Here is a 16,815-nt window from a genome sequence, read left to right as displayed (position 1 = left end):
GGGCAAAGATGCAAATCTCTTTGTGCAGACAGCAGCTGGCTTTCTCTCTTTTTTTCTCTTTCTCCAATGGAAACCATAAGTCTTGGTGGGTTTTATGCAACAAATAAGAATCTCTACTCACAGCCAACAGCAGGAAAGCCCACCCTCACTGCCTGCCTTCCAGGCTCGCCCTGCACCATAAGTGGCTCACAAGGGGCACCAGGTGGCCTCAGGCACTATCCCCAGCTGTTGGCCCCAGAGTGCAGGTGAGATGGAAATGGAGGTTCCCCATATCCCCCAGCTCTCCCTCCCCTCTCCGGGGTACACAGACGAGCTGTTTACCAATCTGTTAGTGTGGGGCTAGGGCTGAGGGATGTCAAGGAGAGTGGGAGTACCCACACTTCTGCTGCTGCGGGAGTTATGTCCCTGAACCGGGGCTTCCTCCTTCTATACGGGCTGATGAAGGATATCTAGAAGAAAAAAAAAAGAGCACCTTGTGCATTGGGATGAAGAGTTTCTTGGATTTCCTTCTAGTGTGTGAAGTAACATAAGCACATGATGAAAAGAAGTTGTCTTCTCCATCTCTCTGCTCCTTTTTGTCCTGGGTGTGCATGAAGTGAGGGAGCTCCCCCTTAATAAAGTGTAAAGGGGAAACAGAGAGGGCTCTGAAGACCTGGATTCTTCTCAGACACAGCTATTCCTCCTTCCCATGCTCTTCTCCCTGCCAAGTCCTAGCACGTATGCTGAAATAGCAAAAGTATCCTCTCTGCACTTGAGTATGTCTCTTCAGCAGGACCTGCAGCACTAATCTCACGTCATGTCCTCTGTAAGCTTCTGCACAATTCTCCACTACTTCTTTCATTGATTGTAATGATTTGCATTGTGGTTTTTTTGTTTGTTTGTTTTACCCAAGAGCATCACACCTCCTTGAAAAAGCACTGAAGTTCCAGCTTCCGTGTGGGTGAGTTACCGTGGTGGTGCAGGAAGCTCTTGCTTGTTCCCAGTGTCCCAGGCACAACAGCCACTGCTAGCGCTCTGTGCAGGAAGCAGTCTCTTGGTAGAGGCACGTTGTGTGCGCTCTCTTTCCCTCCCTCTCTCTGACTGTTACGAATCTACATGTCATCCTTCATGCTCCAGCTGCACAAAGTCTCTCTTAGTTAGCTGTTTGGTGGGTATTTATGTATTACTGATTTTGGATAAGGAAGATATTTTTGAATGCATCCTCCAGAGGTTTCCCGCAGTGTTAATCACACCAAGTAATTAAACAGGCATATTTTCTGATTAACATTTACCACTGCAATTAGCGCGAGGCTGTGCCCTTCGAGATAGATGCCTTGTGGCTAAGTTCAGCAGTATTGCACATCAAAAGGACCTTTTGCTGTTGGAACAATATAGCAATAAAAAATTCCAGAGGCCTTTTAATTTAACCGAGTCTGTTTTTATGGAAATTGGTATTGAATGGCATTTGTTAATCTCCTATCCTTTCTCAACAGAGTAAGAAGCATATGCTGAAAAAGCCATGGTTTTTGCACCCTAATGTCACTCAAAAAATCTATTCCTGCTGCACGCAATTTTCACTGGTAGCTGATCCCCCAGTCCTGATCCTGAGGGTTGGCCTGATGGGGGATCCCCCTGCCTCCTCGTGACTCTGCTGAGGTCCTGCTAGGATAGAGGGGCGTTTATTTACAGCTCTTCACAGCCCAGAGCTTTAGTCCACATTTAGAGAGTATAATCTGTGACACCTTTGGTTCTTAATAGCTTTGGCCACTGATTTAGACTTCTAAATATACCTGATGAGTACATTCCCCTGATTTAAAGGTTCAACAAACTCACAGAAGGTGTATTTCCTTCTCTCTTACACACTCTGCAACCATCCCTGCAACAAGGCTAGGTCTAATCTGAGGCAAAACCCAAGAAACGCTAAAAACGTGGAAGTGGGCTCCTCACAACCAGTGGTTTGTTTTACAGATGCACTTGCTCAAGTTGACACAACCTGATTTGTCTATAATCCGTGATGGCTTGGGCTCTTAACAGCTTCGCCTGCTTACTGAGACTTCTAAATATAGCTGAGGAGCCTTAGCTGCTCCCATGCTTAAACAGCTCAGCCACATGCTCCTGTTGGGTCCAACTTCAGGACGATGCACTGCCCACTCGTTCTGCGTGCTGCAGCCCACGCACTATGAAAGGCTCTTGAGAAGCTGCCAGAAGGTGTGGATGTCTGCACGCTGCAGGCTGTTGTAGCAGAAGAGTAAAAAGTGAAGGAAGGAAGTCGCCCTTTCAGTAGCAAAAGGAGACACGAGCATCTTCTTTGGTAAACTTGGGGTTTTGAGGAGAAAGCCACTGTGAAGGAAGGATGGTGAGAATAAGGTCCATGTCACAGAGTCATACCTGTCCTGAAGCTGCACAGTGCAGAGTCCATGAAACCAGCTTCAAAGGCACGTGTCAGTGTTGGAGACCGGCCCCTCAAAAGCTGGCAAGTCCCAGGGGTGCAGAGCCGGGCACCTCATCACACTGAAGGGATGCTGGCTGAGGAGCTTCCCTGCAGGGGACAGATGGCTGCAAGGCTTCTGCATGAGAAGCCCAGGACCACACATGTGTGTTAAATGATGAATAGCTCATGGCATGTTTTATTCCAAACGGTTGCTTTAATCTCTTTAATTGCATTCTTGTCCCAGGATTGGACATCCCCTTTCTCAAAGCTGATACACAGCTTAGCTACTTCCAAACTTCTGCCACAGTTCTGAACTGTCTGCCAACCCTTCTCTGGTTCTCATTATAGCTGTGAAATCGCAGCAGAAGAACCATCAGAACATTATCTGTTGTGAGCAGTGGTATTTTTAACTCCTCTGATGGCTGTTGTGAAACAGAGCATTTCTTCCGTGTTTAGGCCCAGAAATATGACAGTGTTTCCCATTACAGCTTTAATTTCATTGTGCATCTGCCATTGTTTAATCTGTTCAAGAAAAATCAGCACTTTCCAAAATGCAACGTGCCTCCTAGGGAAAAAATACCGGCTACATAAATTACCAAGCAGTGCTATTTGATGGCCCAGTTCTGACGCACTGCTGGTAATGGTGCAGTGCCTTGGAGGTGCGTTGGTTGTGCAGGGAAGTGCTCAGAGACAAGGTACTTAAACTTCAGTGTCCAAATGCTCCCACGCTTTGACTGTAAGAGGGTGCTCAAACCGCTCTCAGACCTGGACTCTGCATTACCTGACTGGGTCACGGGGATGACACAGGATATTCAAGCTTTTTGGTGACAAATGCACTTACCATAAGCCTGTCTGCAGGACAGCTAAGATGATGACGTTCCAGGCTTGTTTTGCAAATCACTCTTCCCATTTATCCTGCAAATGTCATGCCCACAACAAACAGCAATTTTACCACTGTATGCTTACAAAATGCCGCATGTTTTTATGCAAACATCACTGAGCAGTTCTCATTCAAGGCTTATTCTAGGCAACGCTTGTATAGTACCATCCCAGTATTTAGAACATAGGCTGAATCAGCTAACTATTAATGGGTTTAGCTTCAGTATTAATCATCTCTTCATACCTGGAAGCTCTGAACAAGTATCAAACTTAGTTAGATGAGGGGCAGTTGAATGAAACTGTGTTCTGAAACTCACCATATGATCTTCATCAGTTCTCAAACCTGGAACCGTTGTACACTGACAACATGGGACACGTACTTCTGTCTAACCTCATTTATTCAAGATTTGCAAATAGCTAGTTAAATAATTATTACTGATCTATATAGCATCATCTTAAGTATATGTCATCTTTCTCATGTCAGTTCTATATTATGTAGCCGTCTGTGGCACGCTACAGAATAGATCTCGACAACACTCATAATTATAAGTGGACTCATTTCAGGTCATGTACTACTTAGCAGGGTTTGTCTGACACTTAATTCATCAGATTTTCACATGAAGTTAAGGTAAGCTAGGATAGAATTTCTGCCATCTGATGGAATTTAAGTACACAATATCTATGTAATGCACAACAGCAAAGCTGATGTTGAATCCAAGCTCTGACAGTCGTGGGCTGCTTTGCTTTTTCTAGCTCAGGTCTGTTGCTCGTTGAATAATGGGAAAACTTTGCACAACAACAACAAAAAAATCGGTCCCTACTTGTAAGGTAAAGTGGTCCATGACTTCCAATAGCACGTATTTGCCCATTTGTCTTTGCCAATAGGAAACATTCAGATTATGGGAACAACGGTCTTGTATAATGTGCCTGAGGTAGGTTGTGAAAATACAGAAGTGAAGACACTCAGCTCCCTTTATTTTCCATGCTATCCGTTCCATAAGCGTCTCACCCTAGCTCCCTAGTTGTATATATAACAGATACTCACCTCTTTCAAATACAACCACGCATGGGTTGACCGTTTCTCTTATTTTTGACATTTCCAGATCAAGTCCAGGGTAAAATCCTATATTTTAGGCCTCAAGAAGCGTCCATGGACGATATTTGGAATTTGCATGAGTGGCGTCCTTTCCACCATTTCTGTAACAATGGTGATCTCCACCATCATATACTGGAAAAGTGTGAAAAGATCCAAGCTCTACCCGCAGGGCAAAATCCGCAAAATTATACGGGGACCTCCGAGACGCACAGTGTGCTAAGCTGCATAGTGAACTGGTCATTCATTTGTCCTTAATATGCCATATGTAGCTTACGTCACTGCTTATTTTTCTTATTTCTGAAAACAAAGCTCTTTAGCTCTAATCATGTCCCTTACCTCAAAGAGTTTTGTTATGTCTGTAAAAGAGTACTTGAAAACAGAATGCAGCACATACCTGCTAACTACTCATTTGTACACTGTAATTTTATAAAGCGTAGTTTTCTCACAATCTTTTAAATGCCATTTTCAGTAATGGTCCTATAAACTGCATCACCGTATCACCTGTGGCTGTTTTCAAAAGATCATTTTCTACTCATAAACTTCTGTTTGGGTTCAATGCTATTATTCCTAGGAAATTATTTCTGACATATAGTACAACAATACAGCTGCAGATCCCGGAACCAATTATTTTCTTGCTCAGTTCTTGCAAGTTAAACAAACACTGTGGTGATAAGCAGGAATCTGCCCTAATTTGGCAGTAAAACTCCTGTAAGCTTTTGTGTTTGACCACCATCCTTCTCTCAACACTGCAGTGCTTGCCCAGTCTCCTGCTCCAAATTGTGCAAAGCTGGACTGGCTCTTTGACTCTCACTTTTCTTTAGAGACAACTTCCAGTAGTGGCCCCTGCTTGTCACATATTTTGGACAAATGAAATTTCTAGGTCGCTGTCTGTCCCACAGAGTAAGTCATGTGTTTTCTTTGTACTCTTTTACAGACTCTTCACAAAGGGCCTATGGCCGCCTTTTTGATGCAAACTAAAGATAACCCCATGAAAGCCTTAGGAGTGCTAGCTGGTGTCATGGGCATAATGGTGCTGATAACTATCATGATCTCTACTGCCATGTTCTGGCGCAATAAGCGCTCCAACAAAATCATGCCGGTAAGAAGGATCATAAAAAAGAGGCAGCCCCAGCCGTCCCGCACGGTGAGGATGGAGTGGCTGAAGTTCAAGAGGCCCAGCAATGCCGCAGAGAAGTTTGTCGTCGAGGATGATGCACAGAGCCTGCAGAACGAGAACAGCAACAACAACGTCCAGGTTGCCCCCGTGCCACCAGCCGCCCCCATGCCCCCGCCACCCCCTGCCCTGGCTTCCAGCGGGGATGCCCCAGGGTGGCGGGTGCCAACCGTGTCCGGCTCCCTCACCCCCAAGTTCATCAATAAGCAGCTGAAGAAGCGAGGTCACAGCAGCGCCCACAATGCCCTGGTGTCAGAGCTCAAAATGAGGTTTGAGAAGAGGAACGCGGCTATCGGCGAGCCCCACATCTAGGCGCTCTCAGCAGCCCCAGAGACTGCACCTTGTGGCTGTACGTGGATGTATTATGTGCCGTGGTCCTCCCTGTGTCTGTCAGCACCCTGTGAACTGAGAGCAGCTTCTTGCTCCGACAGTCCCCCTCACCTCCTGAAAGTATGACATGCTACAAAGTTGCCCCACCTGTACCAAACGCTGTGGTCCATGCCCAGCTAGGACTGCACTTCCTTTGTGTTGTGTCCCAGTGCTGGTTCCACCCTGCAGCTGTCTGATGGGTGCTCAGTACTATGCCCGTGCGCCAGGCAGTCTCCCCAAGCAACCAGCAGCTCAGCTTGCCCCAGTTTGGGAAGCCCTTAGCTGGAGTCCTGCTCTGCATCAAGGTGCTCTGCAGCCGAGGCGCTGGCAGATGCCACTTCTCGTCTGGTCCAGCACGGGGGTCTGAGGTGCCCGAAACCCCCCCTCAACTCCCAGGCCCAGCGTTGAAGATGCTGGTCTGGCTGTGGCACCAGGGTTGGTATGCGGGGCTCCTGGAGCAGCGGCACGGCACACTGGGAGGGGGCTGCACATAGCTGGTGCCTGCTGCCCTTGGGGCACGACGTTCAGGGTAGCAGCTGGCAGAACAATGTGCTGACGGCCCCGGTACCCCTCATCCTGCAGGTAAGCAGGCAGGCTTGGAGAAGTTCTTCATTTTCCTGCAGTTTATGCTGGATTCTGCCGGAGCACATTGGCATGATGCTGAGCTTCGCTTCCACCCTGGACTTGCCTGCTAATCAGGGGATGGGAGGACCAACCAGGCCAGGATGCAAGCACAGAAACTCAGTAGCAGCACTCGCTCAATACTGCCTCCTTCCGACACTGCATCTCCTAATGAGAGGCAGGTCAGCAGGAGGACTTGATTAAAGCAGCAGGGAAGGTAAGGTAAAGGCGAGAGAAAAATTATAAGTGAAAAATAGAGACAAGTGCTAGAAAGTCGCATATGTCGGTCAGGAATGTGTCTGGAAAGATTACTTGTGTTTTTTTTTTATGCTGCTAGCAGGAGGTGTCAGGGAATGTATTTCATCACCTCTCCTGGCTTGCTCCAGGGACTGGTGAGTGCAAAAGGAAGTTTCCATAAAATATTCTGGCTTGTCCTAGCAGCATTTTTGACTGAATTATGCAACAGCTAACTGGAAAGGGTGTGGGGAGGATGACAATTTTTTCCTGTTAGGTGACAGTAAAAAGGCACTGAAGGCAGAGCAGATTTTTTTACAGGCCCTCCCCACAGTTTCTCTCTTGTGTTCGTTTCTGAGGAGGTGTTTTTCGGCTGGGCCTGGCTGTTTCCTGTCGCCTGGGGAGAAGGCAGTGTGCACTGGCCTAGCTGGGGAGCAGCGCCCTGTGCCCAAGCCCTGACCCCGTAAGGCAGCTGTGCCGGCTGCCGTGGGTTTGCTGTTGTGGATGGACACCATGAGCATCAGGCTGGGGAGCAAACCCTAAGTGACAGGATGCTGTGTTCATTCGAGGGCTGCTTTTTGTCATTTCAGCTGGACCAGCGGACCTGCTCCTCTGGGGCTCCTTTTCCTTCACCCCATTAGCTGGTCTTATTTCCTTCAGCCGGATCAGGGTTTCATCACCTTAGCAGATAGCTGGTTCAATGAGCCATCACCTACTAACAGAGAGAAAAATCCTCTATTTTTAACTTCCATTTACTCCACCCAGCAGCCAGAGGGTGACTGTGGTTCTTGTCGCCCACGGGCTGAGCCAGGAGCTGCAGCTGAGAGGGGCCGCAGGGCCCGTTGCTGCCCCGAGTTTGCTGCATAAACTGGCACCAGCCCTGGTGGTGCTGGGCTTTGGGCCGTGCCCCGGCGCTGGGTCTCCTCGCAGCGCAAGCCACTGGGCCCAGCTCTCCGGGCACGCAGTGTGTCAGGGCTCAGCCCCATCTCCGCGCAGGTCAGGGACTGAAGGCTGCAGAGCAGCAAGGAGCAGCAGTCTGCTGGGTGTGGGGAGCAACACACATAAAATGCACGCTTGAACGTTTCTCTGAGGTGGCCCCTTGGTATGGGACTGCACGAGGAGCTGCGTGAGGAGCCGTGCAGCTGTAGAACTGTTGGTAAGGACAGTGCAGTCTGAGGGCCGTGCCCTGAACCAGGCAGAGGCTTCACAGGGAGCAGAGGCAGTAGTGGCAGGGGAGTGATGAGGGCCCAGCATGGAGGGGCGTGGCAGCACGGCAGCCCATGTTGGTGCCGATGGCTCCTTTTCCACCAGGTCTTTCATTTTCTCCACCCTTTTCTCGCCTTCCCTCAGGGCCCGTTGCTTACCCCTGCTGCTGGCTCCCAGGCCCTTGCATTGTGCACTGCGTCCACCTCATCCTCCGGCCCTGAGCCATTTGGAGGGAGGGGACACACAGCTCCTGTCACTGCTGCTCAGCCCCGGTCCCACTCCCACGGCCCCACAGGCTCCTTTCACTGGCTGTGTCTCCTGCAGGCTCTGCAATGTTTCATGGGGGCACCAAAGGCTTGTGATCTATTCCCCATACTACTGTTTTCCTGATGTCGTGTTGAAGCCAGTATTTAGTGGTCATTCTCAGATGAGGAAAGCCTGTAAAGACCATTCAATTAAGTGAGATTTAGCAGGAATTACAGGCTTAGTGTTAGAGATTATATTTAAGAGGGAATAAAGTTGTTTTATTACTATGTTGTGAGACTTTTCCAGTTACTTTGTACTTCAACTTCAGAGTTTTGTTTTTTTTTTTTATATAAATTAAAAAAAAAAATACAAATGATTCTTCTCGTGGTGTATTTTTGCTGGCAGAGATGCCTTTTTGGTTGCTTGCTGCGTGACCACTGCCAGGGACGGCAGAAATGCCCAGCACCCGGCTGTGGCACAGCCCTGGGGCAGGCATGCTACTCACCCAGCAGCAGGTTTTGGTTCGATGCCAGCACTCACCGGGCATGCAATAAAGTACTCACATCCTGCGCGTGGTCATCAGAGGTTTTGTTCTTCCCAGGCCATGTCCTCGCTGTGATTCAGCCTCCTTGATTCTCCCTCCCTGTTGTGTGCATCCCCGGTCTGCCCCCAGACCATCCCCGCAGCAGCTGCGGTTCCTTGCCGCCTCCGACTGGCTCAGGAAGCCAGAGTGCCCTCCTTCCTGCAGGGCGCTGTGAAAGGGTTCCTCTTCTGAACCAGGGGCTGAGAAATCAGGCTGCAGTGGTGGGAAATAATCAGCCTGCCTCATTTTTGATATTCCATCTCTCACCCTTGTTTAGATAGGGAGCCCCACTCATTTACGGTGAGCTTGTGTTAGGACGGTTGTTAGGAAGGTTTTATTTGACTTCTTGTCTTCATTTGCGTAGCAAATGCAAGGTCACGAAGTCAGGTTTTATTTTAAAGTTCTATATTTGTGCATGAAGAGGAAAGGAAGTCTTACCTTGGGGGGGGGGGGGGGGTTGACTGCATCAAGCAGAAGTCCTCTCAGCAGCATTGCCAACGCTGGAGCGGCACTTTCAGTGCCTCAGCGCCTTGGCTTTAATCACCAGAGTGAGCTCAGCCCCCAAGCTGAAGGCTCCCAGCACGGCAGCGCCGTGTGCCACCACGCCGAGTGCTGGATGAGGAGCGGAGGCACCAGCTCGTCCCGCTGGGTGCTCTCCATCCCTGCAGGGGTTTCTCCAGGCCATGGCTGTCACCCCACTGGGCTGGCTGCTTCTGAAGGGCCACAGGGGCCCTCACTGGGGGAGCACAGGTAAGGAGGGCCTGGAGCTGCCCTTCCCTGCAGTGGTGCCCATTGCTCCTCAGCACTCAGTTTTTTTGCAAATTGTAACAGTAAAAGAACAAAAATGAAGCAGAGGACATTGCACATTGTGAAAATCAGTTGTGTTTGTTGTGTCACATTAACACTAACACACTAACAAGCCTCTTTACATATAACATCAAAAGCATCAACAAAACATGTTTTTTAAAAGCCACACAGTAAGTTGCAGCAGTTGCAGGTGCTGGGGAAGGAAACAAGGGGGCCTGAGGCTGTGCAGCATGGAAAACACACAGCAAAGCATAGCTTTTGTTGCCAAAACACAACTAAAAAGGCAAACTGCCACACAGTAAAGGTCGCGGTAGTCATTATCTCTGGCTATAGCCAAGGTTTCTACTCTGGTTTGGTATTTTTGACGAGGTCTCTAACAACACACATGACAAGGGCTGTGGGTCTGTCAGCCACGTGCTTTGTGCTGAAAAGAACAAGGCCAAAAAGAAAGGGGAAAAAAAAAAGTATGTTTATCCCCCCAAAAGGTAGCTGCTCTACAAGCCTGGGCCAGTTGCTCTCCTATATATGTTTGTTGTTTTTTTCTGCCTCTGGCAAGGTGGCGAGCCTTGATGTTGAAGCAGCAGGCTGTGCAGGCAGTGCGCCTGTGTCTGGGGTTAGCACCTGGCTGGCTGCCCAGCCTGGCAGCAGGCGCAGCGGTGGCTCCTCAGCTCCCAAACCCTGGCCCCTGCCCCAGGGATGTGCCCGCTCAGTGCAAGCAGCCACTTGTCCCAGTGGCAGGGGTTAGGCCCAGCGTCATGGAATCACAGGATCACTATGGTTGGGAAAGCCCTCCAAGATCATCTGGTCCAACCATGTCCCTACCATCAGTATGATGCACTAAACCATGTCCCCAGGCACCACGTCCCACCTTTCCTCGAACACCCCCCAGGGACGGTGACTCCACCACCTCCCTGGGCAACCCATCACAGTGCCTGACTGCTCTTTCTGAGCAGAAATGTCTCCTCATTTCCAACCTGAACCTCCCATGGCACAACTTGAGGCCATTCCCTCTGGTCCTGTCACTAGTTATCTGTGAGAGGAGGCTGACCCCAAGCGCCCCAGCACCTTAGAGGTTCTCTAGGCCTCCAATCTTAGATGTTGGTTATGCGGGGTGTACTTGGTGTGCTGCCTCTGAGAGGAACAATACAGAGTGTGGAGTGGAGTGGGGACACTGTGGCCAGGCTCTGTGACAAGATGGGAACTTGATTGTTCTTGTGCACACTGGAACTGATAAGCTGCACATTTGCTACCCTGGACCAATGGCCTATGTTTTTGACAAAATGCTGTCCTTTTGGTGAATATTGCCCATTATAATACCAAAACACACCTCCATCCCAAAAGCTACCTGCCTTCAAGGTGTAACCATGCCTCACATGTTTGCACTTTAAAATTTTTCTAGTCTATAATTTTAAAGCAGAGAGAACATTTTGCACCAATTGTAACAAAGATATGCATGACTAGAGTCACTCAAGCTCCACCTAAAAGATAGAAAATTATATAAATTAGCCTAAGGGAGAGAGAATGTTACGGAAGATACCATCATGAAGGATACCTTCTGACTTCTGGGATCGGTTGACAGGCTGAGCCTCTCTTCCCCTCCCACCACTGGGATGCCTTTGGGTAAGAGTTGAACACTTGGTTACACCAAAAGTGCCTCCCTGGGAAACTCAGACATCTCTGTAGAGTTGCTTTATACCTTTTAACGCGTTTACGGCCAGGCTGAGTTACTTGAACTTTGGTATTTGTATGTGCTTTGCAGACACTGAATTTATCACTGGCAATCCAAAGAACCTGTGTACCTGTTGCTTAATAAATTGCACTATTCATTAAATCTAGCTGTGGTAGTTCTCACTGAGCACACCCAAACTCTTGGAGTGTGGCCACGGTAGTTCATGGAACGCAACTAGACTGGGGGTGTCTTACGTTACTCGTGCATCTGTCATAGTGATATTCCAGTACCCTGACTGCAACCAGACTTACAACAACTAATTGGGCATCGCTCCCAATTACTTTAATCTTGAACACAACATGTGGCTATGTGGTAAACTAAACTGGTCATCTAAGCTACATATTTTGGACACAGGTAAAAGTCCCTTCCCTCCCTATTACAAAACACATTCCTATCAAAAAACAAATCCACAAAAAACAATCCCATGAAACCCTCCACTGCTGTGACATTACACATCCACATGGCAGCCAACAGAAGTCCAGCACTGCAAACACACCTCCCCATCAACCACATTCCTGGCTGGGAAAGCTAAAGAAATATTTTTTAAAAATAAGATGCACATGTGCAGGCAGCAGGCAGCGCTGACCTTTTGCTGCACATTTCTGTTTGGTTGTTGGGTTTGTTACTTTTGTTAATGCTTGTTTCCTTTCATCTCAGATTGAAGCCATCAAGTAGTAGCTCTAAAACATTTCCTAAGCAACTACTACAAAGGATTTTGGTGATGTTGTTCTTCAGGTCGATCAAGGGCACCTCAACGTGTGTGTGCTGCTCCATGGCAGTGCTGGGGGTGCTGGGGTGCAGCCGCACACCCTAAGGCCCCCAGGCCTGGGGCTTTGGGAGCCCACTGGGTATGCTGGCCGTGCACCCCACCATGCCCCAGGTCTGTGACACATGGGGAGTTTCACTGCTCCTTCTCAAAAAAAACAGCAGGATGGAGGCCACGTGCCCGCAGTTGCAGGCAAGCACAGGCCGAGCTAGTAGAGGTCAGCGCTGTTCCTGTGGGGTGGCCAGGCCTTACCAGGCCGCTCGGGCTCCTCACGGGCTGGGGGCCGCCGGGTGCTGTGGCCACCCTCGGGGTGGCAGAGCCCGTCCTGGCTGCCGGCGGGCAGGCTGTCCAGTGTGCTCTCCTTGCTGCCTGCGGCTGGCGGCTGGCCCCCACGGCGGCGGTGGGGCCAGGCAGTGGGGCAGCGTGTCAGGCAGCCAGGACGGGCCTCGGCGGTGCAGGCGTACATGCCGGCAGGCACAGCCAGCACCATGGCACAGACGATGACGACGATGTGGATGAGCTTCTCGCGCTGCTCCAGCTGGCTGACGTCGCTGCCCGTGACAAAGACGACGCACTGGCCCTTGCGAGGTGCCTGGTTGCGGATGGCCACGCAGACCTCGTACTTGGTTGCAGGCAGCAGGTCGGTCACCGAGTAGGTGTTGACGCCAGGGCCGATGTAGATGGCGTCCTTCTGGGCAGTGTCATAGCGGCCCACCAGCAGCGTGTACCAGGTCTCCCCTGGCTCTGCCACCGCTGCCGCCGCGAACCACTCCAGGGTGATGCCGTAGACTGTCTGCTTGGCAATGCGCACCTCCACGTGGGCGCCTGGCTCTGCAGGGGCAGCAGGGGCCCAGCCTGGGACAGGGACAGAGGCTGGCGGGGTGCCTACGTGGAGGGCGATGGCCACCGAGGCATTGCCCAAGAAGTTGGTGGCAGTGCAGGTGTAGTTGCCGGCATCTGCTGGCCCTGCCGCTGGGATCAGCAGCTCGGAGCGGACGGTCTCCTCGCTGATGGGCTGGGTGGACACTGTGGGGCAGAGGGGAGCTGAATCAGCGGGCAAGGTGGTCACATTGCAGCCCCAAGACTGTCCCAGAAAGGGGTGAAGGTGAGGGGGCCAAGCAGCATCTGCCTGTCCAGGGGAAAAGGGAGTTGGTGTGTGGGCGTGCACCAAGCCCAACAGAGCTCATGGGTGAAGTGTTACCCAGGCCAAGAGGCAATAAAGAAGGTTCATAGACTATACTAAACTAGGAGGAGCCATCGATTCCCTAGAGATGAGAGGCCTTACAGAGTGCTCGATAGCTCGGAGTGCTGGGCAATGACCAACTCTATGAAATTTAACAAAAGCAATTGCCAGATTCTGCACCTGGATCAGTGTCAGCCTGGATGTACATACGGTCTGGGGGGTACAAGTGACTGGCTCAAGGTTGCACCTGGGGAAGGTCAGATGTTAGGGAAAAGTGCTCCACTGAGGGGATGGTCAAGCCCAGGGAAGTGGTCATGGCCCCAAGCCTGCCAGCGTTCAAGAAGCATTTTGACTATGCCCTTAGATACCTGGTTCAACCTTTAGGTTGCCCTGTGTGGAGTCAGGCATTAGACTCAATGATCTTCATGGATCCCTTCCAACTCAGGACATTCTATGACTCTAACCTGCAGTGCCATTCGCTTTACCTCATAGCCCCTAAATGCCTGGAGACACCTGCCTGGAGGCAGGGCAGGGAGAAAGACGCCCAGGTGCCATCTGCTGTTGTCACATTCAGGCTGTAAGAAAGCAAGTAGAGCCCCTAAGGCACCTCTGTATTTTGGACATATGCTCCAGCCTCTATTAGGCTGGATATTGAAAATTTTCATTCTCAAGAAGCTATGGAGGAAAAAAAATTAAAAAATAATAATAAAAAAAAAAGGCACATGGCTGTCAGGAAGTGGGCTGGAAGCAAAATGTAATTTTAATAACCGTATGAAACAGCCAATAACCTTATGAATCTACCCAAGCAGGGCCATGAAAAGAAAAAGCCTGGGCATACCATGGCCAGAGAAAGATGCACCAGTGCTGCTAAAATGCTGAAATGCAGACCAAGATTAACAGGTAATGCTATCTTATTGAGATAGCAGGCTTATTAGGAACACACATAATCTGTGTAGTGTCTGTATGTCTTCTTAGCTTTGAATTTATGAAAATAGCAACTTGCCCTATTGACTGTTCATAGCAAAAATAACTGGGGGGGGTGGGGGGGGGGACAACGACCTCCAGCTGGACGAGGAGAAAGGGAAAAGTCCTTCTATTATGAGGTCCTCCGTAATGCAGACAAATTACAAATTAGCGTGTTTTATGGAGAAAAATGTCATCTAGTTTGCTCATAGAATGTGAGTGGGCATGGACAGGCAATGTAGCTTCAGGGTTTTGTGGTTTGCATGGATATTTCTCGAGAAAACATATGGGAATAGGCTAGAAATGTGTGTGTGTGTGTGCATGTACATGCATGTGCACGTCATGTGTGTGTCCATCATTCGTGTCAGTCTTGTGTGTGTGTCATTTGTGTATGGTGTGTCTGTCTGTGTCCGTGTATGTGTGCGTGTGTCTGCGTGTGTTCCTACACACGCCTGAAAAAATATATAGTATGTATATAGAGTGTATATATTTATAGAGTGTATATATATAGAGAGTGTATATATTTAGCATGTATATAGAGTGTATATGCCTGTCTATATCACACACATATATAAGAAGTGTGCATATATACGTAGTATATACTATATATTCTCTATATATGCCTGTCTAGATAACTACATATTTAATATTTGTATGGCTGTGACACTACTGATAGTTCTTACATCATGTGTCATGATGAAAGAGCTATTAATAAAAATCCACATATCACAAAATAATTGCATGAAAACGAGGACTTGCTCCCTTCATCTTTGACAGATTTCCCGCATGAAGCAGCTCTTCTCGTGCTGGTCAGACATGCTTAGACACACTGTCTGACCCACTAGGATGATTAAGATTATTTGGATTATTGCAACCACACTGACTGTGATGCTGCATAGGGGCTGAGAACTGATGTGGTGACTAGATGGCCTGAAGACCTATGTTAGTTGAACAGCAAAATGCAAATTAAGGGAAGGGAAAAAAAAAAAAAAAAAAAAAAAGCATTGCTTACCATTAAATGCTCTTAAAAGTTTGAGTGCATAGGTCCACCAGACAGCTGGGGAAGGGCTGGCTTGCACAAAGCAGGTCAGGGTGACATTCAGCCCCACAGGGACTGTCAGGTTGGTGTCAAGGGCTGAGGTTTGTGGCTTCATGCAGCTGTTGAGCTCCACTTCATGGAAAAATTTCCCTGCCCTGAATTTCGGGCTTGAACAAGTTAAATAGGAATTCATCAGAATAATAGGTGGGCCAACTGACTTGATAAACTGGACAAATCCCCGCAGGCGACAGTCACAAATCCATGGGTTGTCATGAAGGGCCAGGACAGCATTGGAAATAGCTTCTAACTGCCCCTCCGCCCTCTGGCTTCTCTGGTAGATAGGCCAGCTATAGAAGACATCCCTGGATATGACAGTAAGCTGATTTGAGGATAGATCTAAATAGGTCAGGTTGGGCAGATAGCGGAGCGCATGTTCTGGAAGGACGTCCAGCCGGTTGTGCTTCAGATCCAGGATTTTCAAGGCTGGGGTGTCTTGAAATGCTGTCCATGGCACTGAACTTAATTTGTTCCCTTGCAAGCGCAGCTCCTTCAGAGCCGGCAGGTATTCCAGGCTCTTGATGTGCATCACTGTGATGTTGTTAAAATTGAGCCAGAGATACTCCAAGGCACTAACGTTTGCAAATGACCTGCGAGGCAATTCTGTTAGGTGAGAATTTTCTATTCTAATTTTTCGTATGTCTTGAGGGATGTTTTCAGGGATCTTCCTCAGCAGTGCAGACATGCAGAGTAAACTTCTAAAGAGGAAAACACAATTCTCCAGGTCACATACCATGTATATGGCTAACATAAGCAATACATTGATCCTTCAGTTTGGTTTTACACCCATTTTTCCCACAAATACAATTAAGTAAGTGTTAAAAATTGCTACATATGCAACTATATATCCCAGGATAATAAAAGAGATCTCATTATATGTTCAAGCTAGTAATATGCAAGTATTAGCAGCGGAATATCATGCGGCCATCTGTTTGGTTTTGGTCCTCACCACAGCTGCAAATATATATTGGGAATCTCCAAGCTGCTTGATGCTACATCTAGGGTAACTAGCTTTCTTACCTTCCGAAACTGTCTTGAGGACAAGAGCATCCTGTGACACAAGATGAAAATGAAGTGCTTATCTTGTGGAAGGCCAGAAGAAGAAGAAAAATGTGGCGAATAATAGGGTCCATATTCTCCTTTAAGAAAGCACTGTGCAGGGTTTGCACCAAACATGCCAACAGCCTCCAAGAAGCAAATCCTATTAGCTGTAATCTTCCTTGACGCAGAAATAAATCCTGCTGGGGACCCGACCCTAAAGAAGACATGTAGTATGGTACACAGTCTGTGTCGAAGTGCTAAAAATCACCCCTGGGACCACTCCTGGCATTTACTGCTCAGCACTGGGGGTTTTGACAGATGCATTTAGTTGGATGTTAATATGAATGAATCTCAACATGGTCCTGAAGCCAAAACCACTTCTGATTCCAAGTCCACACAAGCAGACTCTTTT

At 48.7% G+C, this 16,815-nt stretch overlaps 2 protein-coding genes across 2 annotated transcripts in view; one reads left to right on the top strand and one right to left on the bottom strand.

Annotated features, from left to right (window-relative positions):
• The window catches only part of CDHR1 (cadherin related family member 1), a 44,310-nt gene extending 37,500 nt beyond the window's left edge, over nucleotides 1-6,810 (top strand). Inside the window, exon 17 of the mRNA XM_084525353.1 lies at nucleotides 5,320-6,810. Within this exon, the coding sequence (XP_084381479.1) occupies nucleotides 5,320-5,871 (552 nt within the window). The 3' untranslated portion in view covers nucleotides 5,872-6,810. The remainder of the gene's footprint in view (nucleotides 1-5,319) is intronic.
• A 5,518-nt stretch (nucleotides 6,811-12,328) lies between these two features.
• On the bottom strand, nucleotides 12,329-16,495 carry LRIT2 (leucine rich repeat, Ig-like and transmembrane domains 2; the record flags this gene model as incomplete). Its single annotated transcript, XM_084526325.1, has 3 exons — nucleotides 12,329-13,146; nucleotides 15,279-16,060; nucleotides 16,383-16,495. 3 exons carry the CDS (start codon nucleotides 16,493-16,495, stop codon nucleotides 12,329-12,331), a joined length of 1,713 nt encoding a protein of 570 aa, XP_084382451.1.
• Nucleotides 16,496-16,815: the final 320 nt, after the last annotated feature.

This window comes from Aythya ferina (assembly GCF_964211825.1).
Source record: "Aythya ferina genome assembly, chromosome: 7".
Lineage (NCBI taxonomy): Eukaryota > Metazoa > Chordata > Aves > Anseriformes > Anatidae > Aythya > Aythya ferina.
Note: the sequence above shows the minus strand (reverse complement) of the source record. Positions and strands in the feature narration are given on the sequence as shown.